Here is a 26,736-nt window from a genome sequence, read left to right on the forward strand (position 1 = left end):
TGTTTTCCCCCATCGTTTGTGTTTCAACCTATTTGTATCTTTTGACCTAAGATGAGTTGCTTATAAACAACATATTGCTGAGTCTTCCATATTTATCCATTCTGCCAGTTTGGGTCTTTTGATTGGAGCACTTAATACTGTGACATTCAGTGTTATTAATATTACTGATAATAGAAGATATAATATAGGGTTGTGGACAATTGTTTCTTCTATGTCTGTTTTACTTTCTGAGGGTTCTCAAGTAAAAACCATGTAATGAGTCAGGTTAAACAATGGGGATTTATTGGCTCATGGTTTGAGGCTGGGAATAAGTCTAAACCAAGGCACCATTCTTCCCAAAGACTGGCTTTCTGGCACTCCTGCCAACTCTTCTTGGTCCTTAGCTTGTCGTATGGCAAGACATATGACTGCATCCCTTGGTCTCTCCCTTCTCTTCCAAGTGTGTTGATGCTCAGCTTCTTGCCTACTATGACTTTTTTCTCACTTAGTCTGAATTTCATTCTGCTTAAAAGGTACTTGAATAATATGATTAAGATCCATCCTGACTGGGCTGAGCCATGCCTTTAACTGCAGTAACCTCATCTGTAGGACCTACTGACAATGGGTCCACACACATAGGTATGGTTTAGATTTAAGAACAAATCAGCACAATGTTGTATCTTTTTGTCTTCTTTTCCTTTATTGCAGACTTCTCTGTATAGTTGATCTTTTGTGATAAAACTCACTATTCTCTTCGTCATTTCCTTTTCTGTATACATTTTAAATGCTTTCTTTGTGGTTACCCTGAAGTTTGGTTAAACAATCTAGGTGTATAGCCAACCCCATTGAAAAGATGCCCACTTAACTTCCATAGCATCCATAGTCTTTGCTCTTATGTGTCCTTTGTTACCCCCCTTTATGTAGTTTTTTTTTTTTTGCCATATTTACCTCTATTTTGCACATCCACACAAGGAAATATGATGATTTCTTATTCTCTTTTATTCCAGAACTTATAGGAAATGAAGAATAGAGTTATATGCTGAGGACCAGAGTACTCATGTAGTTATCTTTTTGCGGATCTCATTTCTTCATTATGCTCCAAATCACTCTCTCCTGTCCCTTCCTTTGAACCTGAGGAACTCCCGTTAGCATTTCCTGTAGGGCAGCTCTTTTGGTGATGAACACTCTGAGTTTTTGTTCATCTGTAAATGTCTTAAACTCCTTGTTTTGAATGACAGTTTTGCTACATAAAGAATTTTGGGCCAACAGTTTTTCTCTTTCAGTAACTGTTCCTATGCCATAGACTTGCCTTCTCCCTCCAGGGTTCAGATGAGAAATCAGTACTTGGAGTTACTGAGGATCCATTGTATGTGATGAAATCACTTTTCTCTTACTGCTTTCAAGCTTCTCCTTTTCTTTGGCATTTAACACAGCGATGATCACGTACATGTCTTGGATTAGTTCTATTAGGGTTTATCCTGTTTGGAATACTTTGTGCTTCTCAGACATGTTTATCTTTCTAATATGAAATTATTATATTGGGACATTTGAGGCCACTATATCCTCAAAAATTTGCCCTTCTCCTCTTCCCTTCTCTTTTCTTTATGGGACTCCCATCATGTGTATGTTCGTATGTTTCCTGTTGTGCCACAGGTCCCTTGGACTCTGCTTACATTTTGACCTTCTTTTCTCTCTGTTCCTCCAAGTGTATGGTCTAGATAGTCCTGTCTTCTAGTTCATTGATACTTTCATCTCTGTCTTTGAATCTGCTTCTTACACCTCTAGTGTATTTTTTTAAAAACTTGTTTATTATTTATTTCCCCTCCCCCCTGAACCCCATTGTCTGTTCTCTGTGTCCACTTGCATTCTTGTCAGCAGCACTGGGAAACTGTGTCTCTTTTTGTTGCGTCATCTTGCTGCATCGACTCTCCATGTGTGCAGTGCCACTCCTGGGCAGGCTGCGCCTTTTTCATGTGCGGTGGCTCTCCTTGCAGGGGTGCACTCCTTGCACGTGGGGCTCCCCTATGTGGGGGACACCCCTGCGTGGCATGGCACTCCGTGCGCACATCAGCACTGCACGTGGGCCAGCTCACCATATGGGTCAGGAGGCCCGGCGTTTGAACTCTGGACCTCCCACGTGGTAAGCAGATGCTCTATCAGACACATCCACTACCGTCTAGTGTATTTTTTTTTTTAAGATTTATTTCTCTCCCCTTACCGCTGTTGTCTGCTCTGTGTCCATTTGCTGTGTGTTCTTCCGTGTCCACTTGCATTGTTGGATGGCACTGGGAAAATGCGTCTCTTTTTGTTGTGTCATCTTGCTGCGTCAGCTCTCCGTGTGTGGGATGCTACTCCTGGGCAGGCTGCGCTTTTTTCGTGTGGGGTGGCTCTTCTTCTGGGGGTGAACTCCTTGCACATAGGCTCCCCTACGCGGGAGATGCCCCTGCCTGGCACAGCACTCCTTGTGCGCATCAGCACTGCGCATGGGCCAGCTCACCACACGGGTCAGGAGGCCCTGGTTTGAACCCTGGACCTCCCACGTGGTAAGCAGATGCTCTATCAGTTGAGCCACATCCACTTCCTTCTGGTGTATTTTTTTTACATTTTTTACTTTCTATTTTTAAATTTGTTGAAATATATTCCTCATACATAAACATACATAAAAGATAAACGAATAATGGTTGCAAACTTATAAAACAAACATATATAACCTCAAACAAACATATATAACATCTCGCCCTACCACCAATAACTTGCATTGTTTTAAACCTTTCTAACTAATGATTAAAGAGCATTGTCAAAATATTACTACTAAACAAAGTATTTTTCCCCTAACCAGTCTGATTATTATTATCTTTATATCATTTAATATATGAACATACATAAACAATTAAGTGTATAGTAAAAGTTGTGAACTTACAAAGCAAACATGCATACCATCATAGGGGGGTCCCATACATCAACCCTCTACCATCACCTTGCATTGTCCTGAGATGTTTGTTACAAACTATGAAAGAACACTGTCAAAATCTTACTACTAATCACAGTTCTTATCTTACATTTGGTGTGTTTTTCCCCCAACTCACCCTTAATTATTTTTTAAATATTTTTTTTAATGACAGAAGTTGTAAGCTTATAAAACAATCATGCACATGTGTGGAATTCCCAAACAGCACCCCTCCATCAACACACCACAATGTGGTGTGTCATTTGCTACAGATAAAATAATATCATCTGATTATTGCCATGTCCATAGTGTATACGTTTGGCTCACATTTTCCATACTGCCTCAGTATCAACACAATACATCCTTTGCACAGATGCAAGAATGTTATATTATTACTACTAACTACAGTCCATAGGTCACTCCAGCTGTGTTTTTCCCATGCTTCTCCACATTCCCAGCACCCTGCAGTAGTGATATACATTTGTTCTAGCTAACAAAGGACACTCTTGCATCTGTACCATCAACCACAATTCTCACCCTCCTCTTGGTTTACTGTGCTATCCAGTTCCTAGATTATCCTCAAGCATTCTGTCAGATGGCATGTATATAACTAGACTACCATTTTCTATCACATCCCCATTTATAAACCAGCTGTTATTCACCATGCACTCTATACATTTCCACACTTTTTCAGTAAAGCTAATAAAACTTCTACAGACATTAAACATCAGTAGTCCACTCAGTCCTCCTTCTATCTTCTCTAAGCTAAGACTCCACCACCTACTACCAGGTCTTGAAGATATTTTCCAATAATTTCTTTTAGAAGTTTTATGGTTCTTGCTTTTATTTTTAGTTTTCTCATCCATTTTGAGTTAGTTTTTGGATAAGGTGTGAGATAGGGGTCCTCTTTCCTTCTTTCAGCTACGGATGCCCAATTCTTTCAGCACCATTTGTTGAATGGATTGTTCTGCCCGAGCTGTGTGAATTTGACAGGCTAGTCGAAAAGCACTTGACCATACCTGTGAGCGTCTGTTTCTGAACCATAAAGTTGTTTCCATTAGTGTGTTTTGTCTGTCTTCAGGCCAGTACCGTGTTGTTTTTACCACTATAGGTAGGCATTATGATTTAAAGTCTGGAGATGAGGGTACACTTTTCCTTTTTATGATGTTCCCGGCTATTCAGGACCCCTTACCCTTCCAAATCAATTTAATGATCGTGTTTTCAATTTTTTCTTTAAACTGGTGGAATTTTTATCGGGATTGCAATAAATCTGTATACCAATTTGAGTAGAATTGACATCTTAATGATATTTAGCCTTCTAATCCATGAGCATGGAATGTTCTTCCAGTTATTTAGGGCTTTTCTGATTTAACATTGAGTTAGTTTTCTGAGTACAAGTGCTTTACATCATTGGTTAAGTTTATTCCTGACTATTCGAGTTTTATCTGTCATATTTTATTTTCACCACTCTTTTGTCACTTTCAGTTACTTTTATTGATCTAATCTTCATTTCAGACTCTCTTCCAGGCCCCTCTCTCCTGTCTTTTCTTTTCAGGCTCTAGCACACCCTTTAATATTTTCTGAAATTCTGGCCTCTTGCTTAGAAATTCTCTTGGTTTCTGTTTATCTGTCAATATTCTAGTTTTGCCCTCATTTTTGAAAGACAGTCTTGCTGGATATAAGATTCTTGGCTGGAAGTTTTTCTCCTGTAGTATCTTAAATGTATCAGACCACTGTCTTCTTGCCTCCATGGTTTCTGGTGAGAAATCAGCACTTAATCTTATTGGATATCCCTGATATGTTACGCATTGCTTTTCTCTTGCTGCTCGCAGAATTCTCTTTGTCTTTGGCCTTTGACATTCTGATGAGTATGTGTCTTGGAGTTGGTCTATTTGGATTTTTTTGGATGGGAGTATGTTGTTCTCCTTGGACATGGATATCTATGTCCTTCAATAGGGCTGGAAAATTTTCTACCATTATTTCTTTAAATATCCCTTCTGCCCCTTTTCCCTTCTCTTCTCCTTCTGGGACACCCATGACACATATGCTTGCATGCCTTTTGCTGTCGCTTAGTTCCCTGAGACCTTGTTCACTTTTTTCCATTCTTTTCTTCATCTCTTCTTTTCTATGTTCACTTTCAGAGGCCATTTCTTCAAGCTCACCAATCCTTTCTTCTGCCTCCTCAAATCTGCTATTATATGATTCCAGTGTTTTTTAATTTCATTGATTGCACCTTTCATTCCCATAAGATCTGCTATTTTTCTGTGTATGCTTTCAAATTCTTCTTTGCGCTCATCCAATGTCTTCTTAATATGCTAAATCTCTTTAGTCATCTCATTGAATTTATTAAGCAGATTTGTTTGAACATCTATAATTAGTTGTCCCAACTCCTTTATGTCATCTGGAGGCTTATCTTGTTCCTTTAACTGGGCCATAGCTTCCTGTTTCTTGGTGTAGATTGTAATTTTTTTGTTGGTGGGTGTTTCGTACCTGGCTTACTAGTGTATTTTTTCAGGGTGCAGTCTTTCTCTTTAGTTTAGGGCTTCCTGTCCTTTCTCCCTTGCTGGTTGTGCAGTAGGAGCCAAGCATGTAGTTGGTGCTGTAAGCTGTGGAGGCTCAAGCTGCCCTTATTGCATCAGGGACCAATGAAGCTTCTTCCAACTTTCTCCTTTGCCAGGGGTAGGGACAGAGTCACAGCCATGTAGAATATTCCACGTGCAGGCCTAGACTGTAGTTGCCCAGAGAGACTGATGAAGCTTCACATCCCTTTCTCCCCTGCCTGGGTCAGGGATGGAGCTGCAGGTGTGGGCAGTAATCCATGCAGTGCAGGTCCAAGATGACCACAGTTGCTCTGGTAGACTTCCGATTTTCAGTCTATGCGGGTCAAAGTTCCCTGCAGTTCCCACACAGGCTGGTGCAGGGCTTCTCAGCCTCCTCCCTGCCAGAGGCGGGGCTGAAGCCTAGGCAGGCTGCAGACTGATCTGCGTGAAGAAAACTGGTTCCTGCCGACACTGAGCGTTTCGGTCAGCCTGGCTTCCCCTCAGGCTGGCGGCAGAGTCAGAATGGCGGCTACTGGCCTCTTTCTGACTTGGGCTGGTTGACACCCCAGCCATTCCCAGGGTTGTCTCTCAGCCAGCCAGTCTCCCATTCAGTAGCTGAAATCGGCAGCCAGCCACCTCCTCCTCCCCTGTTTCTGGGAAATGGAGCTTCCAGTTCCCATCAGAGAGCAGCTCCTGGGACGGCTTGTGCCACCAGAGTAGGATGATCATCAGCCTCTGCGGTTGGCCGGTAATTTCCTGGAGAGGCTGGCGCAGGTCCCCGCAGCTTCCTCCCTGCTGGAGGTGGGGCTGGGGCCTAGGCTAGACCTGCAATATGATCGGGATGTGAAGAAGCTGGTCCCCACTGGCCCTGGAATTTTCAGTCCACCCTGCTTCTCCTCATGCCAGGCGTGGAGTTAAGTTAAGATGGTGGCTCCTGGCCTCTTTCTGACTTGGACAGGCTCAAACCTTAGCTGTTCTCAGGATCATGCTGTAGCTCACTGCATTTCCTCATCATAGCTGAAATTCAGACCCAACCGACTCTTCCTCCCCCGTTTTGGGGAAGTGGAGCTTTCGATTCCAGCCGGGAAACTGCTCCCGAGGTAGCGTGTGCCTCCAGTGGAGGATGGGCACTGGCCTCTGTGGCGTGGAGTGCTCTACTTACGAGTCTTCTCTGCAGATGGACAGTCTCCTCCTGCCACTCCTTCAAGGACATTGCAGGATGCTCTTCTGGCCTCCTGGAGCACCCAAACAGGTGCTTCAGCTGGCTCCAGAGAGCTCTGGGTGTTTGCTAACTGCCCTGTAGCAGGACCTAACCTAGGAGCTCCTTACTCCACTGCCATCTTGCTGGTTCTCTCGATATTTTTTTCTAAAGATTTATTTTTATTTATTTCTCTCCCCTCCCCTCTGTTGTCTGCTCTGCTCTGTGTCCATTTGCTGTGTGTTCTGCATCCGCTTGCATTGTCGGGCAGCACTGGGAAACTGCGTCTCTTTTCGTTGCATCATTTTGCTGCATCAGCTCTGTGTGTGTGACGCCACCCCTGGGCAGGCTGTGCTTTTTATCATGCAGAGCGGCTCTCCTTGTGGGGCGCACTCCTTGTGTGTGGGGCACCCCTGCGTGGCATGGCACTCCTTGCACGCATCAGCGGTGCGCACACCACACAGCTCACCACACAGGCGTCAGGAGGCTGTGGGTATTGAACCCTAGACCCTCCCTGTTATGGTAGGCAGACGCTCTATCAGTTGCGCCACGTCCGCTTCCCTCTAGTGTATTTTTAATCTTCATTATTGTGTTCTTCAGCCCCATAAAATCATGGTTCTGTTTCTTTTTAGACTTTCTAATTCTTTTTTTTTTTTAATACATTTGTCTTCTAAATAACTTTAGCTCTGTATCCACATTTCATTAGTTTCTATTTTCCTTTAGTTCCTTGAACTGATTCAGGAAATATGTTCAAACTCTTTGATTATGTGTTCCCGTGTCTGTTTTTATGCTGGAGTGTGGGAGGAAGGGCACCCGGCTTGCCACAGTAGCAAACGGTGCGGCAAGAAGTGATACCGCCTCTGCCCACTGGGCCTAGATAAGGTGACCACGCCTGACTAGGCCTTTGCTGCTAACGGCTGGCCGGCGCTGCCCTCCCCCTTTTTATCTCCCGCCTAGCCCAACATCCGGCCAGCTCTCACTCCCCCTTTCCCCTCCCCTATTCCAAACCTCTCCGCCAGCCCTCTGCTTAGCAACCGCTTACAATCACCTATCAGGAAGCAGTACCCGCCCGCACCTATCAAATCCCTCCACGCAGTCCCTAACCCTATAAAGCTATGTCCCCTTCCGCAATAAACCGGACTTGCGTACCAGACCTGGTCTCCGCGGCATTCTTTCTCCCCTCGCCGCGCGTCCTCCATGCCTGAGAGCCCCTCTGAGGCTGTCTGCCACAGCCTCAGAGGCCTTTGCGGCCAGCTGACCCCTCCAAACCCCCCCGTCAGCGTCGGGGTGCAAGCCGCCCCAGCCGCAACTGGCGCCCGAACAGGGACCGGGGCCAGTCCGACGTGACCGCTGCCTCACCCCCGTGGGACCTCGCTCCCACCCCTTCGCCGCACTCTCAAGGTAAGGACCCCCGTTATCGGCCCCCGGCAGAAAAATGGGCGGGCGTCTATCTTCCCGCCAAGCGCTGCAAGTCAGAGCGCTTGCTGGCCTACTAGCCTGCCGCCAATGTGAAGTTTCGGGCAGGCAACTCCAGGCTTACTGGGATCTACTGGTCCCCTTCAACCCCTAGCTTTCCACTGCCAATCTCTCGGGCCCTGATACCTATCTGAAATTAGCCCCGCCTATCAACAAGGCCAGCCACAAGCCCGAAAATCCACACAAGCTTATAAGGCAATCAACTCTGTTCCAGCAAATGCCCACCCCCTTTCACAACTCTTTGGGCTCCCTACTATCTACATGACAATGTATCTCTGGGCTAGTGAAGGCTGATATAATTAATCCACTGGTATGAGAGAAAAACGTGGCAACATTTGTGTTTTGTTTTATTTCCATGCTAATTCTGATTGGGCTTATTTAACCAAGATAATAAAATGAGTACAAAAATTTTATCAAGGTTTAAAAAGGAATTTTCAGTTTTAAATCAATAGTTTACTCTTGAACTTCAAGTCTCACTATAGTCTTACAGTAATTATCCAAAAATGTGTGCTAATGGTCTGCCTAACTGCTGCTCAGGTTATTTTAGCTGATTGCTGATAACTGATAGGAATGTTTCCGAGCACAGGCTTTCGTGTTGCAGGCAGCATGGGTTCCAGAGAAAATCTTGAAAGGTACAATCTAAAATGTGCTATATAACAGAGAACTTAAAAGCAGCTATACTAAGAAACTAAGAATTATGAATTAATTGTAAACTGTATGTTTCTGTTACTGTGTTGTGATTGTTCTGTGTTTGTCTGTTCGTTCAATGTCAGTGTATATTTTGATACCTCCGGATGGTAAATATAAATTAATAAAAATTTATAAAAGAGCTCTATACAAATGGCCAAAAATTAAATAAGCACTTATATTAATACTTAAGTTTATTATATCAATACATGAGCTTAAATGTTAATAAGATATCTACAATAAGAGAAATTGTAAGTCTTAATTGACAAGATTAACTGTACGTCTTCATAAAAGGTTGTTCTTGCCCAGATTAAAATGAATAACTTATTTCTCTTCACAGGATAATATAAAGAATGTAAAGCTTAAATGAATATTAAAAAAGGTTAAAAGTTTGTGAAAATGCTAACTGAAATGTAATAAGTTTTGCAAAAAGGCGTATTATGTCCTAAAGTAAAATAGCTAATTTTTCATGAACTCTTGAAACTTAATTTGCAGATGGCAAGCTGTAAAAGGTATTGTGATAACTTTAAGTAAGGGAATGTGTTCTATAAAAGTAAAATTTGTCTTCAATAGTCTATATGGTTATAAATAAAAGGTTTAATAAAGCATTGTTTACATTAAAGTATTAAATGGCTAATTCCAAAAGGTCATTCTTAAATATATATAAAACTGAATTCATGATGATAATAATAAAAGGTAATTTTATAACAGGAAAGATTGGCAGCAACCAGCCTCCCCTGCCAACTTGCTTCTAGAAAACTGTTTCTAATATTGCATGCTACTAAGTATTTAAAGAAAAGTTCATTATTTTAACAAGCTTGTTTAATGTTCACAGTATTGTTATAAGAGGTTTGCTTGATAACTTTGATGTAGGCTATATGGAATGTGTTTTTATTATTAAGGAAACAGAAAATAATTTTGTCCTGAAATAAAATGATTGACTATTGGAAAAAGTAGAGTATAGGACGAAACCTGAGTGAATGCTAAAACTGCAGAAGATTAATGGACAAAGAATTTTTACAGTTAAAGTTAAATAAAATTTAATGGGTCTATCTATAAAATTTTACAAGCTTTGGTGTCGGGTAGTATGCTGATGCAAAGTTGAAAATTTTTTTTCTTTCTCAAGGCCTCTCACCATTAATCTGTTTTAGTAAAAGTTCTTATCCTCAGTCAGTATACAAAGAGAGTCTGTCTTATGTTTCTTGTGCTTATCGTTTCCTCGGTGTTCCAAGAAGGAAAGCTTTATCTCTTAAAAGAACATAACGTTCAAAACTGCTTTCTCAAAACCTAATCCTGAACAGTAGCCTTTTATTCCAAACTAATTATAAGAGATTTGTTCTTTTACCTTGAAAGAAAAATTAAAGTAATAATTAAGTTCATTTAATATGTTATAAGCTAAATAAAGGTGTTTTACAGTGTTATAAAATTAACTTTTTCTTCCCTTAAACCCTCTATTAATTAAAGTCGTATGGATAAAAGGTTTCTATGAATGTTTAAAAGTGTATAAAGTTACCAATATTTCAGCATAATATTAAAGAAAAGTACAATATGGTTAATTATAGCTTTAATTATTATAAAAGAGTATATGTCACAAAAACAACCCCTTACCATAGATTAAAGTAACAACACTAGTATGCAGCAATCCCAAATACTGCTAGTTTGTTACAAAAAGTTAAAGTCCAGCTGTATTGCTATCACTTTGTTTTAAAACTTGCTGAGACTCTCTTTAGTGTCTTACACAAATCAAGCCACCTGCATTCCTTTATCTGTAAAGAACCCAACAATAAACTTTTGCAGTGCTTTTCAAGTCTATGTGCATAGCCCAACCATCCTGTACAGTATTTACTAATAGTAATAGTAATGAAAAAGCAGCATGAAAAAAAAAAAACAGCATGTGTTACTTTCCAAAAAGAACAGGTTTAGCCAACTCCTTATTCATCTGCTCAATGCACAGAGCTTTGAGCCATCATTAAAGGTTTACAAATGTTTTAAGAGTCCTTGAATATTGTCTCTAATTCTGAATATGTATGCCTTACTGATAAGCACACCACTGCCCTTTTCTCCGAAAACCCCCGTGCTCAAATTCTTCTAGAAATCTTCCACGGGACCTTTGACTGCCATTACCCCCCCCCCCCACAAGTTGCTCCAGGGCCTCACAAGGCTCCCCCTCTCCCCACTATACCACCCTTTCCCTGGCTCCAAGCCTCTCTCCAACTCCACTACTGTCTTCACGGACGCCTCTAAGACCAAGTTTACTTATATTGCCTACTCTCCCAGCCGTGACTTGCCAACATTTTACTGCCAAACCCATCCCGGATCGGTTCAGGTGGGCGAGCTACTAGCCATCCCCACTGACTTCCAACACCATGGCAATGAGCCCGTCAACATCTTCACTGACAGTCAGTACGCCCTGCAAGTTTGTTCAGTTATTGCCCATGCTGTTTTCTTTCCACGTGACACGCCCATTGATCAAGCACTCCATGCCTTGCAGCGAGAGCTCAAGCTCCGCACACAGCCATGGTACATTTCTCATATTCGCAGCCATTCAGGGCTGCCCGGGCCTCTAGCCACGGGTAATTCTGCTGCCGACCAAACCGTCTCCACCCATACAATAGCCACTGTCGGAGACTTGGTCAATCAAGCCAAACTTCTCCATTCTAAGTTCCACTTTTCAGCAGCCTCACTTCAACGTCTTTTGCCAGGCCTCCCCAAGGAAACTTGCAAGCATTTGGTGCGCGCCTGTAAAACATGCGCCCCCTTCTTGCCGCTTGGACAGTTGCAGCCACAAGGGGTCAACCCCCGTGGCCTCAAGCCAAACTCCCGATGGCAAATAGACGTCACCCATGTGCCATCATTTGGGCGCCTCAAGTATGTCCATGTCACAGTCGACACCTTTTCTCACCTTTGCTACGCTGTCCCCTTACCGGGAGAAACAGCCAAGCATTGCATTAAAGCATTGCGGCAAGTCATCTTATTCATGGGGGTTCCTTGGATGTTAAAACCGATAATAGGCCTAGGTATCGCAGCTCCTCATTCGCTGCTTTTCTCCAGCTCTACAACATTACTCATCACTTCGGCATTCCATACAACCCCCAAGGGCAGGCTATAGTAGAATGCATCCACCGCCAGCTCAAAGTGCAAATTCAATAAGAGAAGGATCTACGCCCACATAGTCAACCAGGCGACATTATCACTGCCTGCCTCATTCACATAAACCTCCTCTCCTTTGATAAAAACGGTCTTTCCCCCCTCCATAAGCATTGGGGCCCCTCCTACGCACCAACAGTTGCCCCAGTGGTGTTTTGGAAGGACCCAGAAACAAACAATTGGCAGGGACCCAGTCCCCTTCTCACCTAAGGCAGAGGGTTTCTTGTGTCTTTCCAGAAAATGCCTCCCAGCCGCTCTGGATCCCCGGAAAAAAAACGTCAAACCCGCCACCGGCCAGCAGCAGGTTCCAACGACGGATGATGAGAGCACTCGCCCATCGGATGGAGAGGCTAAATATGGCCGCGAATCCAGCTCATGACACCCTCCTCCTTGGACAGCTAGTACAGCTTGCTGTCCCCACCTTGGCTTCAAACAAAAAACCTAAAAATCTACACTCTCCTGCTTTTCATGTTAGTTCTGCTCCCCTCCACTACGGACCAGGCTAGTATAAGCCATCGGCCCTTTAACTGGACACTCTCTCTTTAGCAGCAGGAAAAGCTCCTCGCTAATAACATTACTGCGGGTGCTCCCTCCTTCACAGTGCACATATGTAATCTCGCCAACCTTCCTTTTGCCAGTGGTGGTTCCCTTCAAGACATTACACACAATACTCACCAGTGTTGGTACAGCTCACTTACAGGCCTTAACGGCCCTTATAATCATGAAGTCTCAGGCTTCTATATCTGCCCTTCCACAGCCAGAGGCTGCCATGACCCAGCGCACTATTACTGCCCCTCCTGGGGGTGCAAAACCATGGCCCACGGGTGGTCGGGAGCTCCCAATAGGGACCCCTACCTCTCCCTTTCTTTTAAGGATAAAAGTCACAGGAGCAGCATTAAGCCCTACTGGAGCAGCATTACGTTCACTGTCAAAAACCCTAAAAATGCAGGCTGGTACAGGGCCGCACCTGGGGAGCCCGACTTTACATGAGCAACTATGATTACGGTGCCTTTTTCATTATAAAGAAAAATTCAATCCGCACACAATCCGCCACCGTGGGCCCAAATCAAGTTCTCAATCCTCCCCACACACGGCCTCCCCCTCCTCCCTCTGTTTCTCCTTCTCCTCCCGCTACCACCTTAAATCCTTCCATCACTAGGTATCCTCCCCACCGCCAAACCCTGCCACCCCCCAACCCTCTTGTAACCCTCCTCAACGCATCATTTATCTCCTTAAACTTATCCCAGCCCAACCTTACACAACGTTGCTGGCTCTGCTTCTCCGCCGCGGCTCCCTTCTATGAAGCCATAGCTACCAACGGCGCCTATCACGCCTCCCCAGACTCCACCGGTACCTCTTGCAATTGGAACCAAAAAAAAGAGGACTCACCCTCCGATCAGTTTCCCAGACTGGACTCTGTATAATAAAAATCAGCGGCAAAGTTCTCCCCTCCATGCGGTCCCTCTGCAGCCTAACTCACACCCCTAATGCAGCCGCTAAGTTCCTAATTCCCCCTAATAATACCAAATGGCTATGTTCTTCCTCCGGCCTCACTCCATGTCTCAATGTTCAAACCCTTAACTCCACCAGCGACACCTGTGTGCTCATACTCATTGCCCCCCGTGTTCTCTTTTATACTGATAACCAATTCTTTGACTCCTGGCAGCACTTCAGCTCCCCGCAGCACGAGCAGAAACGGGAAGTCTTCACCGCCATCACAATTGCCACCCTTCTAGGTCTTGCCGGTGCAGCCACTGGAGCTGCAGCTCTCAGCCTCCAAGATAATTCCTTTTCAACCCTTAGGCAAGCTGTCGATGCAGACATCGCCCGCCTTGAGACTTCCATGGCCCACCTTGAAACATCTCTCAACTCCCTGTCTGAGGTCGTTCTCCAAAACCACAGGAGCCTAGACCTCCTCCTCCTAAAAGAGGGGGGCTCTGCGCAGCGTTAGGAGAAAAATGCTGCTTCTATGCTAACCACTCTGGCCTCATTCGAGATAACCTCGCACAAGTTAGGGCCTCTGCAAGAGAAAGCAGGAACGTGAAGCCGGATGGTCTTTCTCTTGGGGGCTGCCCAATGGAATCCTTTCTTACTTTCTCCCCTTTCTAGGCCCACTCCTCACCCTTGTCCTCCTATTAGCCCTAGGACCCTGGATCATCAGGTGAATTGTCCGGCTTGTCAAAAGTCAAGTTAACTCTGTCCTTAGTAAGCCCATCCAGGTCCGGTACCAGCGAATCCGCACCACCGACGAAGACGCACCAGGAGTCTCCATTAATTGCCGTCCTCCCCAAATGGCCAGCCGCCTCTCAACACACCCAAGCCCCAGCTCCCCTGCCCCTACCCCTTCTCACTGCCCATCCTAACCCCTTACCCTTACCCTTTCCCCTCCCCCGCCCTGTTTATCTAAGGCCGCCAACATTCCATCGAGGCGCTGGACTGGTTAGCCAATGACGGGCAACGGGATCGGCCCGCCAGTCAACCTAAGGCAGGGACACGGCCTTTTGCTGCCACGTTTCCCCATGACGGGTAAGACTGGCCACCTGTGTGGCACGGGCATTGCCCGGCTGGGCGCAATCCCGACCTAAGACAGGCACAGTCCCCCTCCCTCCTCAAATCAAGCTTTTCGGAGGAGCTTAATAAAAACAAAGGGGGAAATGTGAGAGGAAGAGCGCCCGGCTTGCCACAGTAGCAAACGGTGCGGCAAGAAGTGATACCGCCTCTGCCCACTGGGCCTAGATAAGGTGACCACGCCTGACTAGGCCTTTGCTGCTAACGGCTGGCCAGCGCTGCCCTCCCCCTTTTTATCTCCCGCCTAGCCCAACATCCGGCCAGCTCTCACTCCCCCTTTCCCCTCCCCTATTCCAAACCTCTCCGCCAGCCCTCTGCTTAGCAACCGCTTACAATCACCTATCAGGAAGCAGTACCCGCCCGCACCTATCAAATCCCTCCACGCAGTCCCTAACCCTATAAAGCTATGTCCCCTTCCGCAATAAACCGGACTTGCGTACCAGACCTGGTCTCCGCGGCATTCTTTCTCCCCTCGCCACGCGTCCTCCACGCCTGAGAGCCCCTCTGAGGCTGTCTGCCGCAGCCTCAGATGCCTTTGCGGCCAGCTGACCCCTCCAAACCCCCCCGTCAGCGTCGGGGTGCAAGCCGCCCCAGCTGCACTGGAGTTTTATTTTCTTCCCTTGAATGAGCCATATCTTCTTATTTCTTTGGATGGCTTGTGGGTTTTTTTTTTATGTTGTGTGGGATTTGATTGTTTTGGTGTGCTAACTCTGGCAGCCGTTTCTCCCACTTGCCTGAGGCTTTATTTTAGATTGGCCGTGTGTTAAGGCTTTTCGTCATCACTTGGTCCAGTTTGTACTGAATCTTTAGAGCAGCCCCCTATTGAATTGCTCAGCTTTTCTCAGGTCTTCTGCACCTGTTGCTCACCCTGCAGGCACTGCAAATTTTAAAATTACCAAGTATGTGCAATTATTTCATTTCCAGGAGAAGATGTCCTTTTTTGTTCCTTCTGGGCTCTTCTGCTTGCTTTTATGCAGACTTCCTTCCCCAGCATATGTGCTTTGTCCCACTGTTCTCCCACGCTCAGGTCTGCCTTTTCCCTACAACTTTTAGCGCTGTCTTCCCTGCTTTACATGGTTCACTTTCTCCCCACTTTCCCTTGCAGCTTTTTGGCCTCAGGTAACTTCCACATTAGGGTATCCCACCCTTGGGAGCCTAATGGCATCATGGTTCAAAATCAGCCTTTTTCTTCATTTAGGTACACCAGCTATTGGGGTCCAGATTGAGGGTGTGCACTACTTGCCAACAGTTCTACGGCAGGTCGCTCTTGCTTCCTGGACAGCCTTTTAATCCCTGCCAGTGGCTACTAGGGCCCCTCCCTGATTTCATAGCCCTGGGTCTTGTGCCTGAATGTGTGTGTTGCTCCAAGTTGCTGCAATGTGGGGCTCTGTGGTCAGTGACCACTAGGTGGCTGGGCTGGAAGCCTGTCATTCTGCCTCCCTCCCCTTCATGCCCCTTTCCTCCCCTTCTTCCTGCAGGTGCACATTCCTAATTGATAGGGAACAGACCTCCTGTCCCTGCTCCCTCCTGGCTCCCTCCCTTCACATTCTGGTATGATAGTAGCACCCAGGTCAGAGGGACGTGGATGGAACTACAGAGCCCATAGGAGTTACCTCACCCCGACCTTGAAACTGCAAAGCTAGCATACTACAAACTAGTCCCTTTGTAGTCTAGCCGCAGATCAAGTTATAAAACCCGCCTCCCCCTCTTTCGCTGCTGCTCTCTATTCTAGACTCAGCTGCCTGCAAAGCTCTCTCATTAAAGGCTTTGTTTCAACTAAGCTCAGCTTCTGGTCTGATTTCTAAGATACCTCCCTTCCTCGGCTTCCCTTCGAACTTAACAGTAGTTCCCAGTTGCATATCTCCAACCTTCTTTTCGGGGGGCTTGCTTTTTTGTTTTCTGTCAGCATTTGTGGAGTCTCTGTCATCCTGCAGATTTCCAAGCAAAAGGAACGAGCACTTTTGTTTAGTTGTCTCTACAGGGAAATGTTTCCAGGGATGTGTTCTGCCACCATCTTTTGATAACACTCTACTACCTGATTATGTTTTATTTTTCATGTTATTTGTTTTTTCTATCTTTTTTTAGGAGGTACTGATGATTGAACCTGGGACCTCCACCACTGAGCTCCACCAGCAAGCGAAGCAGGCCCTGCACTACTGAGCTCCACCAGCTCCATAAATCATTTTATTTTAAGCATAGGTCATAACGACAGTGGTGCACCTTTTAAAAACTGAGGTAAAATTCACATAGTATAAAATTAACTCTTGAAAAGTGTAAAATTTAGTTGCATTTACTATGTTGCCAATGTTCTTTAACTGTCACTTCTCTCTAGTTCCAAAACATTTTCTTCATTCCCGCAATGAACCCTGTACCCATTAAGCAGTGATTTCCCAATACTCCTCCCCAGGCCAGGCTGTCAAAAGAAAAATCCGTGTTGGACAGTATTAATCAGGCAAGAATGACTTTACTCAAGGACTGCTGCAGGAGGGAAGAGAGGCTAGAACTCAACTCCAAGGAAGGCAGAGGTTTAGTTAGGAAGAAAACTTTTAACTGAATGTTACACATTAATTGCTAGGAGACCAGTCATCTTGTGATGTCACTGCTATTCAGGCTGAGAAGCATTGTGATGGCATAGGATTAGTTTATCTGTGCAGCCTTAGCAAGGCAGCATTTGAAGCTGCAGTGTTGAAAACCATGCAGGTGAGAAAAATAACTGAGGGCAAATTTATTTAACATGGAAGTTCAAGATTCTTCTCCGAAAGACAGATCAACTCATTCAGAAACCTCCATTGCGTCTCCTTCCTGTGGTCACACATACACTGGAGACTCAGACTTGAGGTCTAAAATTGAAGAAAATGCTTTTCAGGCTTTGTCTGAAGGACCCTTGATGAAGAGACCACGTTACACATTTTGTGTTCCCCGGCCAGAAGAAGATGATTTCCTTTCTTTGACCTTCCCCAGAAAACTCTGGAAAATAGTTGGAAGCGACCGTTTTAAGTCAATTTGGTGGGATGAAAATGGGACTTCTATAGTGATTAATGAAGAACTCTTTAAGAAAGAAGTTTTGGAAAGAAAAACCCCTTTCAGAATATTTGAAACTGAGAGTATGAAAAGTTTGGTTCGACAGCTAAATCTCTATGGATTTAGTAAAGTGCGACAGCATTTTCAAAGATCTGCTTCTCTGGCTGACTTTCTGGCAGAAGAAAAAGAAGCCTCTGTTTTAAGCAAGGTATTCAAAGATTTTCAGTTACTGCTTAGATGGGAAATAAATGATTTTATTTTTATATGTTGCTAAGTACTTGAAAATATATAAGAAGTAAAATTAGATTTTTTAAATGATGTGGGAAAATTAGGGTTAAAATTAATTTTAAAATACCAGGATAGCTTAGACATTAATCATTGAGGATTATGCAAAAAAACTTGGAATTTTATCTTTGAGCTTTAAAGGCACTGAACTAAATGCAATTCACTGTACTTGTAAATATACAGCATATTTTCATTTGGAGATCATAATATTTAAATGTTTGTTTCCCAACAGTGAAATTTTGAAGACTAGTCAACAGGATTCAGGCATTACTGATGATATTAACTTTATGTGATGAAACTAAAATCCGAGATTTTTTTGAGTTATATTTATTATTGTCTGACTTGCTCTTGGTTGAAAATGTCACTAAATAATGTTTTCCTTTGCTTTTAGTTACAGTTCTACCAACACCCAAACTTTAAACGAGGCTGTCCCCAGCTTTTAGTAAATATGAAAAGAAGAGTCGGGATTAAAAATGCTTCTACCGTATCTGCTTCATTAGTTCAAGACTTCAACAAGAAGCACTTTAGAGCAGTGAGTAACGCGGACAATCAGAATTCCGGTGCAGTTGCTGAAACTAGTAGGGAAAGATTACTTTCAGCCTCTACAAATGTAAACGTGCCTTTAATAAGGCAGCCTTCGAACAGCCAGGAAGTTGCTAGTACAACTCCCCTAGTCAGAAGTGTTTTTTCTCCTTCATCAGCTTCAATTACACCATCAGAACAAATCCTAACAGATAAACATGGTGTTTTAAACCAGCTGACCACTTTTCACATGCAATCCCATAGCAGCTACACTCAAGCAAATGGCTACATTGTGAATTTTGTTAGAACTGCAACTTCTGTTTCTCAGTACCATATCGTATCTCCTATAGAGAACAATTACTCTGGACTGATGGTGGAGCCGCCTTCTGTCCCAACTGGTTATCCTGATTTACCAGCCCATGAGGCTCCTTTTTCCACCTTCCTACAAGGAGGCAACCCATGGCTCCCAATGGCTGTAATACCTGATTCGTCTGCCACCTCTCTTTTAAGGTCACCTCAACAACCATCTTCATTATACCAACATTTTCCTCATTTCAGTTGACCTTCTACCAAAAGAGGTCCAGATTTTGCAGGATGAGAAAGACTAAAATTTTCTTTTGACAAGTGTCAACCTGCAATTCTCTAATTTGAACAATAAACTTAAGTGTTTATTGTCACTGTTTCGTTTTCCTTATTTTTTAAAATAATTAAGAATGAAATGGGGTGCAGCCGTGCTCAGAGATGTATTCACCAAGTGCAATGAATGTCTCATGATGGAGGAGGTTGTGGTTATGGGAGGAGTGGGGTGAGGGGGGTGGGAGGCATAGGGAACCTCATATATATTTTTTAATGTAACATTAAAAATAAATAAATAAATTTTGAAAAATGAAATGCAATGAGAAAAGAGTTAAAAAAAAAGATACAATAATATAAAATGTCTGGTAAAGGGAAACCTAGGCAGGCAAAAAGCAGATGAACAATTTCCTAGGGTGTCAGAGTGAGAATAAATATTATTTGTTAACGATTATGAAAAGAATCTCTTCAGTGATAGAAATGTCCTAGAACTGGATTGCGGTGATGGTTACACATCTCAGGAAATGTACAAAAAGTCATTAAATTGTAACTTAAAATGGTGAGTGTTATGGTATGTGAATTATACCTTGATAAACTTGCTAAAACATTAAACTAATAAAGAAGTGTGATATCTACGAAAAACAAAAAAGAATAAAATGGGTCAGGCTCTTGTGCCATATTGTACTATATATATATTATATGTGTACTTCATTATGCAGATGACTTGGGTCATTTGAACCCAAGGATGTTTGAAATGTATGTAAATTATATTCATACTGGTATACTTAATTGTGTAAGAAAGAAGAAAGAATGCAGTGTGTGGAGAATGAATGGGGCTGTTTGGAGATAGGGAGAGGTAATCTACGATGAATCAAATGAGGGTTTGAATTAGGAGAGCATGGAGGAGGAAACAGATACTAAGATGAATCTAGGGAAGGTAAATACACACTATTTTCTCTAATACTTCCTCAAGTACATTGCATTTCCCTACCCCATTATTTTCAATAATGGCCTTGAGTTAGCAAAGAAGACTGACTTCATAAAGTACTGTCATGCTTGAAAGTCTTACATAATCTAGCCAGCCCCATAACCATGATGGCCATTAATTAATTCATCGCTGGAATAATAAAGACCGCATATCAAAACATGGAATTTTACAGCCTAGAGTTAGCAAGGGCCCTTTTTCCTCTGCCATCCTCAAAGACTTCCAAATGGTTTGTGCTGTTAATTGTGCTTCATGAGTCCACACTTTGACTTTTCTTTTTCTCCCCAAGATTTATTTATTCCTCCCCATTTTTATTCCCTGTTTGATCTTCTGCATCCACCTCTCCCCCGTCTTCTCCTCTCCCCCAGGATCCACCGGACTTGATCCTGGGGACCTCCGATGTGGAGAGAGGTTCCCCGTCAGCTGCGCCACCCCAGCTCCCGGCCTCCGCTGCAGCCCACCCTGGACTCTTTCCCCTTCGACCCTTCCCAGTTGCATCATCATCCCGCTGCCTGACCCAGCTGCATGGGCACTGGCCCACCAGGAGGGCACCTGTGCTTGCCACGCAGGCACTCACAAGGGCACTGGGCTCACCGCGTGGGCACTCAGCTTGTGATGTGGGCACTCACACGGGCACTCTGCTCGCCTAGCGGGCACGGGCCTGTTGTGCAGGCACGCCCCCTCCTCTCCTTCACCAGGAGTCCCAGGGATCGCACCTCGGCCCTCCCACATGGCAGGCAGAAGCCCCATCACTTGAGCCACATCTGCTCCCTCGCTTTGACTTTCATAATGCACACTTTTATTAGGTTACTTTCTTGCTGTATACAAAGGAGGCTTAATTCTGTATCCTGGCTTTTAATACCACATAGATTCTGAGCCCAGATCCTTAGCATACCTTAAGGCCCTTAAAAATGTGGCTTCTTTTCAGTTTTGCAACTTAAATCTCTGCTTCTCCACTCTTTGGAGCTCTATTCAGACAATTGCTTTTACCAATTCTCATTTCCATCTCGTAACTTCTGTCCAAGATCTGCCTGGGGCTTTCTCCCTGTGGACCCTCTCCCTCATTGCTTATCCTTTAGGTCTCAGCACAGCTGTCAACTCCTCAAGGAGGCCTGGTGTTCTCCTTGTCTGCCTTGGACACCCAGCACTGACGCAGGACAGTGGCTGGCACATCACCTTTTTCAGTACTTATTGAATGGGTAATAAGGAAATGCTTCTTTAAAATCTACTTTCATTGCCAAAAAAAAAAACAAAACAGTACACATGCCATTGCCATCAAACTACTACTGGGTGGTCTCCACTCTGCATTGCAAGCTTTGTTTTCACAGCCCTTGGACGTTTGCCAGCTGCCCTTGACACGTGAGTGGGGCTGTGGTGCTGGCCCTGAGAGACAGGTATTCATTGTCCCTTCCTGCCACATACCTCCTGAGATCTGAGGCATCCCCTCCCTATGATGAGTTTGTTGCTCTCCCTTCAGCCCCCAAAATTCATTTCTCATATCCCAGAACCTATCCCTTTTCCTGCTCATCCCCTATTCACAGATCTTTGTCCAGAAGGGTCAGGGTGGAATCCCAAATTTTCAAAATAAATCTATAGACTCCATGTGGCCCCTACCTACCCCTTTCATCCTGTACCCAGGAAGCAGCCAAGCAGAGATAAATGCTTGTATTCATCACGAGACTACTTCACTCAAATGTGTGGACCTGGAGGAGGTGAGGGTGGTAGAGTTTGGCATTTGTCCAGCGCTCAACAATACCAGATGCCCACAGGTGTTAGGGAGGATAGAACATCCGTCAAATACTTTTAACTCCCACTACTCTGTGGTTAAAGGTGTACTGTTGTCAGAATGTAAAGGGCCTGAGAAGCTGAAAACCCTGCTATCAAGGGGAATGAGAGTTCTAATTACAGTGATGTGGCTGGAGTAAATGGATTGGACTGGAACAGGAATAATGTAACCTGAAAAACGATCGCCAGCCATGAGCCAATACTCTGGGAGGGGGTCAGGGATCAGGGCAACATCCCTAATGTGATCTCCTTTACTAGGAGACAAAAGGATCATCTTTTGGCAGAAGTCACAAGTCTGCTATGTGGTAGTGGCTTCTGCGTCAGAATCACGGCTCTAATTTGTGGCACCTACCTATGAGTGGGTGTTGGTTTACAGTGACAGCCTGCGATGGGTAGGTACATTCAATTGGGGGTGTGATTCCAGTCGGTCTCAGCAGAGAATGAATCCTTACCATGGACACCTTCAGAGTGGCCTGAAGAGGGATTCCGTAATGTGCAGTTTTTAAAAATATAACGGCTTACTTTATCTGTTTCTTAGATGTTAACCCTTATATACGTGTGTTGATGGTAATTTCACCTTTTTTGATGACATAGAGTGACCACAATAGACAATTATCAGAAGATGATGTGGCTATATTGATGTCCTCTAGGCTGGGCTGGCTGTTCCTGCACTAAGAGATCTTGGATAGCGTACGCTATTCAGTTTTGTTCAGTCTCCTTTTCAGGCCACCACTTCTGAACTGTTAATGAGCTTGAGGGTGGGAAATCAAATAACCGAAATTATTAAAATCATATAAAACAAATGCATCAGCTCTAATGTATAGACTTTGTGACTTAAGTGGCTTGTTAAGAGCCATTGCATCAGCTCTAATGTATAGAATTTGTGACTTAAGTGGGTTGTTAAGAGCCATTTAAAGAAAAAACCATTACACCTTTCTCAGGTGTGTTCCATTTTGATGAGATTGCCAGATAATCTCTGGAAGAATAAGGCATTGCTGTGCATAAATACTTAAACACCTTCATTTGACTCTTAATAGAAATGTGTGACAAAACACTGCCTTTATAAACAAAGAATTCTCTAACTTTAAGGTGACATTGGGTATTGGGTATTAGGTTTAACTTTCCAGTTTCTTACCTCCCCGCCCCCAAAGTGAACATAAACAAATGTCCTATTGATAATATCAGTCTGAAAAGAAAATTGAGGTGCAATCATGTTACAGTGAATGTGTGTCTGCTTCCGATACATTCAAAGACAGTATTAAAAAAGAAAAAAAAAAAAAGAAAATAGTTAAAAACAGGGCCTTTTGCATTTTCAGTCCGACAATTCAGACTGAAAAAAAAAAAAACTGCAAATACATATACATGCAAATTCTTCATATATACAAATCTTAACAAAATTAAGAATTTGCACACAAATTGGAAGGATCCATAGTAGTTTGAATTTTTCTACATGACTGTCTAATAAAATTTTCTCTTTTAGATCTAAAAGTCACTAGAAGTCTTCTGAAATTCTGATGTAAGAATTCAAGATATTCTCCATTCACTGCTCATATTTATGGTCACTGTGGTAAAGGCACTGCAGCAAGAACACAAAAACAATGCGTATTTTCTCATTTTTTTTCACCTGCAAACTGTAGCAAAACATGATCAGCTTTATTCTTCAGAGAGGAATTCCTCAACATTGTAAAAGAATTTAGACATTTGTAAATAGAAGAAGTCTGTAGAAAGGAAAAATTAAAGAATGATTAAAACCTTCCACGTTTGTTTTTGCAGCTTTCCAGAAGCAACGGTTCAAATGATTTTGGGTCATTCGTTCCGACATACATGATAGCACCTTCTTAAAAGTGGCTGATCTATTTCCCAGGAACATTTTTCACATAGCAATGTGGTTGTTAAAGTTATCCATACTGAAATGCACAAAAGCTAACATCTAAGAAAAATATGTACAGTACTGCAGCATAAATGAATGTGGTATCTGCAATAACTTAATATTAGCCAATTTTTAAAATATGCCTGATACTGCTACCTTTTCCTGCAAATTCATAGATTAAATGTAACTGGTACCATGTTGTTACTCTGTTCTGCACATATCATCTGGTGCTTAACCCACAAGACAGGGTTTTTAAAGACTTCTCTTGTCTTGAAAGTGACACAAGACAGCAGTGCAAGAGGTGGACAGATGTAATGTGACCAGATTAAAGTTTGCTCCCGTAAAGTGCCTAAATAAGGATAAGCTGTAAGAAAGGACTGGTTGATGAACTTCCTGTTGGAAATTGTCCTGTTGGTGCACTAGTCACAAAAGGACTATTAGATACTCCAGAGGCTGCAGCTTGACGAAAAGGGGTTACCACTGGCTTTGTTTGTCCAAATGCTGCAAACCTGGCACCACTGGGTTGTTGAGAAAAAGCTGTCTGTTGAGGGAAAGCTGTTTGGGCTGGGAAAGCAGGCTGCTGGAAGCTGCCAGTAAAGCTGGTGGGGAAACTGTGGGGAGCAGGGTACCAATCCTGCAGGCATGCTCATGGATGCAGCGGCAAAGGTTGAGGCTGTTGTTCCTCTGTTTCTGGCCTGAAATGGGTTTGTAGAAGATGCCACAGACGGGCGAGCAGCAGCAATGAATGGATTTGTGAAAGGCATAACTGGCAGATAGAGTAGGCACACTGGAAGAGTTGTAGCAAAAGGAGGAGTTCTGAACTGTAGAAACTCACCACCGGCACTCCAGAAAGGTGGGTGAACAGTTTTTTATGCACGGGACCAGAGGAGAGTCAACCTCCAAATTCTGAGGCCCGTTTTTCAGTTTTCATAGGTTTGTATAGGATTTCAGGTGGGATCAGCATAATGTTTGCTCATTGGCTAACGCGTTGCTAGGTGAAATTTTGCAAGCAGGGGAGTTACAGAGGCAGAATGCCGCTGATTTACAGAAGTGGGGGCGGGGGGTGAAGTCACTCACTTGATATCTTTCTACTAGGCCATGTTTTCACAGGCTGATTTACAGATACAGAGGCAGGAGTTATTTACTGGATATTCTGCAGCAAGGCCAAGCCCTCACAGGCCCATCCACAGAAGCGGGGCAGGAGCGACTTGTTAGATATTTTACAGGGTCATGCTTTTTATTCCTCAACAGGAGAAGCAGGCTGTCAGTGCAGAGGCACCCACCTGCACTCTCCCAAAAACATGGCCTCTGGCATTATTGGTACAAGTACATGCATTGATGGATGTAGCTGCAGAACGGAAAATGCTGTCTAGTTCTGCCAGCGCTGCACACCTGTCTGGAGATGCACTTGCCTGCCTGGGAACTGAAACCCTGGCACCAGAGGGAACTTTACCTGTGGTTCCTTGATCACCACCTACATGACTGTTAAAATGTGCAAAACTGGCTGTAGCTGTTGACTGAAGAGCTGGAGCAGCAAAGACGTCTGAGCCCAGATTACTCAGAAGGCCAGACTGCTCCTTTTCTTGTAGCTGACCCAACAGCAGGAGACTGACTAGGTGTGCCATTATGTAAGCGCAGTCTGGTGCTGAATTTCCATCTCCGCTGCGGAGGTTGGAGGCGCTGTGCCCGCGACCCGCTGTCCCGTGGGCCTCCTGGGCCGTGGCCTCCGCCTTCTCTCACTGTGCTCTACCAGAGCGGACCCTGCCGCGGGGGCTTGGCTGGACTGGACTCTGCGTGGCGTGGAGGCTGCGAGCACAGCTGATCCGTCACATCAACCTGCCCGGCCGGGAAAAATGCCGCCGCCGCCACCTTCTGCATACCTGCAGTTTTCACATGGCAGAACAAACATGCAGGCCCTCGGCAACAGCCCCAGATTCGATAGAAACCGAACAAGTTTCAACTATTGGCCAGCTCGGTGGAGCAAGCACATCTGCTTTTGCACCTGCATAACAGATGGTAGAGTGGAGCAGATACCATCCGATCCTAAACCAACAGTGAGTTATTCCTTGCAGTTAGGGGAGTATCTGGGAATCACGGCCTGGGAGCTAAGATTTCTCCCAGAAGGGTAGCTGTTTCCACATGTTCATGCAAAACTGAGATGATGTTAGGCAAGGCCACTGCACTCTTTCAGACACTGTTTCCGTTTGAGCTGGGAGGCACTTACAGTCTCCAATAGCCAAAGAGTCCCATGAAGTACTGTGCCTCTTTCCTAGTTGGGGGGTTGAGGGAGCAAAGAGAGCAGGCTTTTCTTGTCTGTCAGAGGGATGAGCGTTGTGCATCCATCTACACAGTCCCAAGAAACTTTTCTTGCAAAGAGGCCCCTCAACTGCACAGAGTTTAGGGGTAAGTCCTGTTGACAAAGGCGTGAAAATACTGAACTGCAGGACTGTTGAAACCGAGTGTTCTCCCTTGCCTAAACCAAAGGTCATGGTCTACGTATCGTGAAGGCTTTGAGCATCAGAGAGAAGTGGCAGCTGCACTATCCCAAATCCTGCACTGAAACCTTCCCCACTCATGGCAAATATCAGGTGAAATTTGCCTCCCTAGGTGCTTCTCCATAGTAGTGATTCTCACAGAAGAGAATCTCCTGTGACACTTAATGAGCACTTAACTATTTAAGCAAGTGACACATCATATGTACCTTAGAAGTCCCTACATACCATACAGTCATAGGACCTCACTCTCAAGGTCACTTCAACCTCTTTCCTCCCTGTGAGTTTTGCTCAAAACTTTTCAGACAAATTCAAATGCTTTCTCCCCCTGTGGAAACACAGACTGAGGGATTTAACACCTGCCAAGAGATCTTGTTATCTGCAGCCTGGGAGCATGGCAGCTGTAGGTGGAGAGGGCTGGCAGACTACCACCCTGTGTGGAGATGGTTGGCAGAGGATTCTTCTCACCTCTGGGCTGTGTATGTCTCAGTGTCTGGAAAGTAACCTGCTCTGAGAGTCTTTCTTTCTGCACCGCCTAACATGCCACAGCTGTGTACCAAGCCCTCAGCATTTAGCCACACATGCACTCAGGACTCCTTTCCCCATGGGACCGGATAGGATTATAAAAGTTTGGGTCCCTCCTATCCCCAAAGTTCTCCAG

General features: G+C 44.3%; 2 protein-coding genes across 5 annotated transcripts; one reads left to right on the forward strand and one right to left on the reverse strand.

Annotated features, from left to right (window-relative positions):
* Positions 1-7,546: 7,546 nt before the first annotated feature.
* Positions 7,547-19,047, forward strand: LOC139438397 (heat shock transcription factor, Y-linked-like). 4 transcript variants are annotated; one of them, XM_071213538.1, is made up of 5 exons: positions 7,547-8,065; positions 12,212-14,500; positions 16,628-16,777; positions 16,875-17,771; positions 18,240-19,047. In XM_071213538.1, exons 4-5 carry the CDS (start codon positions 17,277-17,279, stop codon positions 18,930-18,932), a joined length of 1,188 nt encoding a protein of 395 aa, XP_071069639.1. In that variant the 5' UTR covers positions 7,547-8,065; positions 12,212-14,500; positions 16,628-16,777; positions 16,875-17,276; the 3' UTR covers positions 18,933-19,047. The 4 variants fall into 4 exon arrangements, with proteins under 4 accessions (XP_071069639.1, XP_071069641.1, XP_071069642.1 ...); XM_071213540.1 differs by having other exon boundaries at positions 16,950-17,771; XM_071213541.1 differs by having other exon boundaries at positions 12,212-12,444.
* A 4,885-nt stretch (positions 19,048-23,932) lies between these two features.
* LOC139438249 (arf-GAP domain and FG repeat-containing protein 1-like) lies at positions 23,933-25,208 on the reverse strand. Its single transcript, XM_071213396.1, is given in 3 exon segments — positions 23,933-24,212; positions 24,214-24,349; positions 24,833-25,208. Coding segments are annotated over 3 exon segments (792 nt in total).
* Positions 25,209-26,736: the final 1,528 nt, after the last annotated feature.

This window comes from Dasypus novemcinctus, chromosome Y (assembly GCF_030445035.2).
Source record: "Dasypus novemcinctus isolate mDasNov1 chromosome Y, mDasNov1.1.hap2, whole genome shotgun sequence".
NCBI classification, from domain to species: domain Eukaryota; kingdom Metazoa; phylum Chordata; class Mammalia; order Cingulata; family Dasypodidae; genus Dasypus; species Dasypus novemcinctus.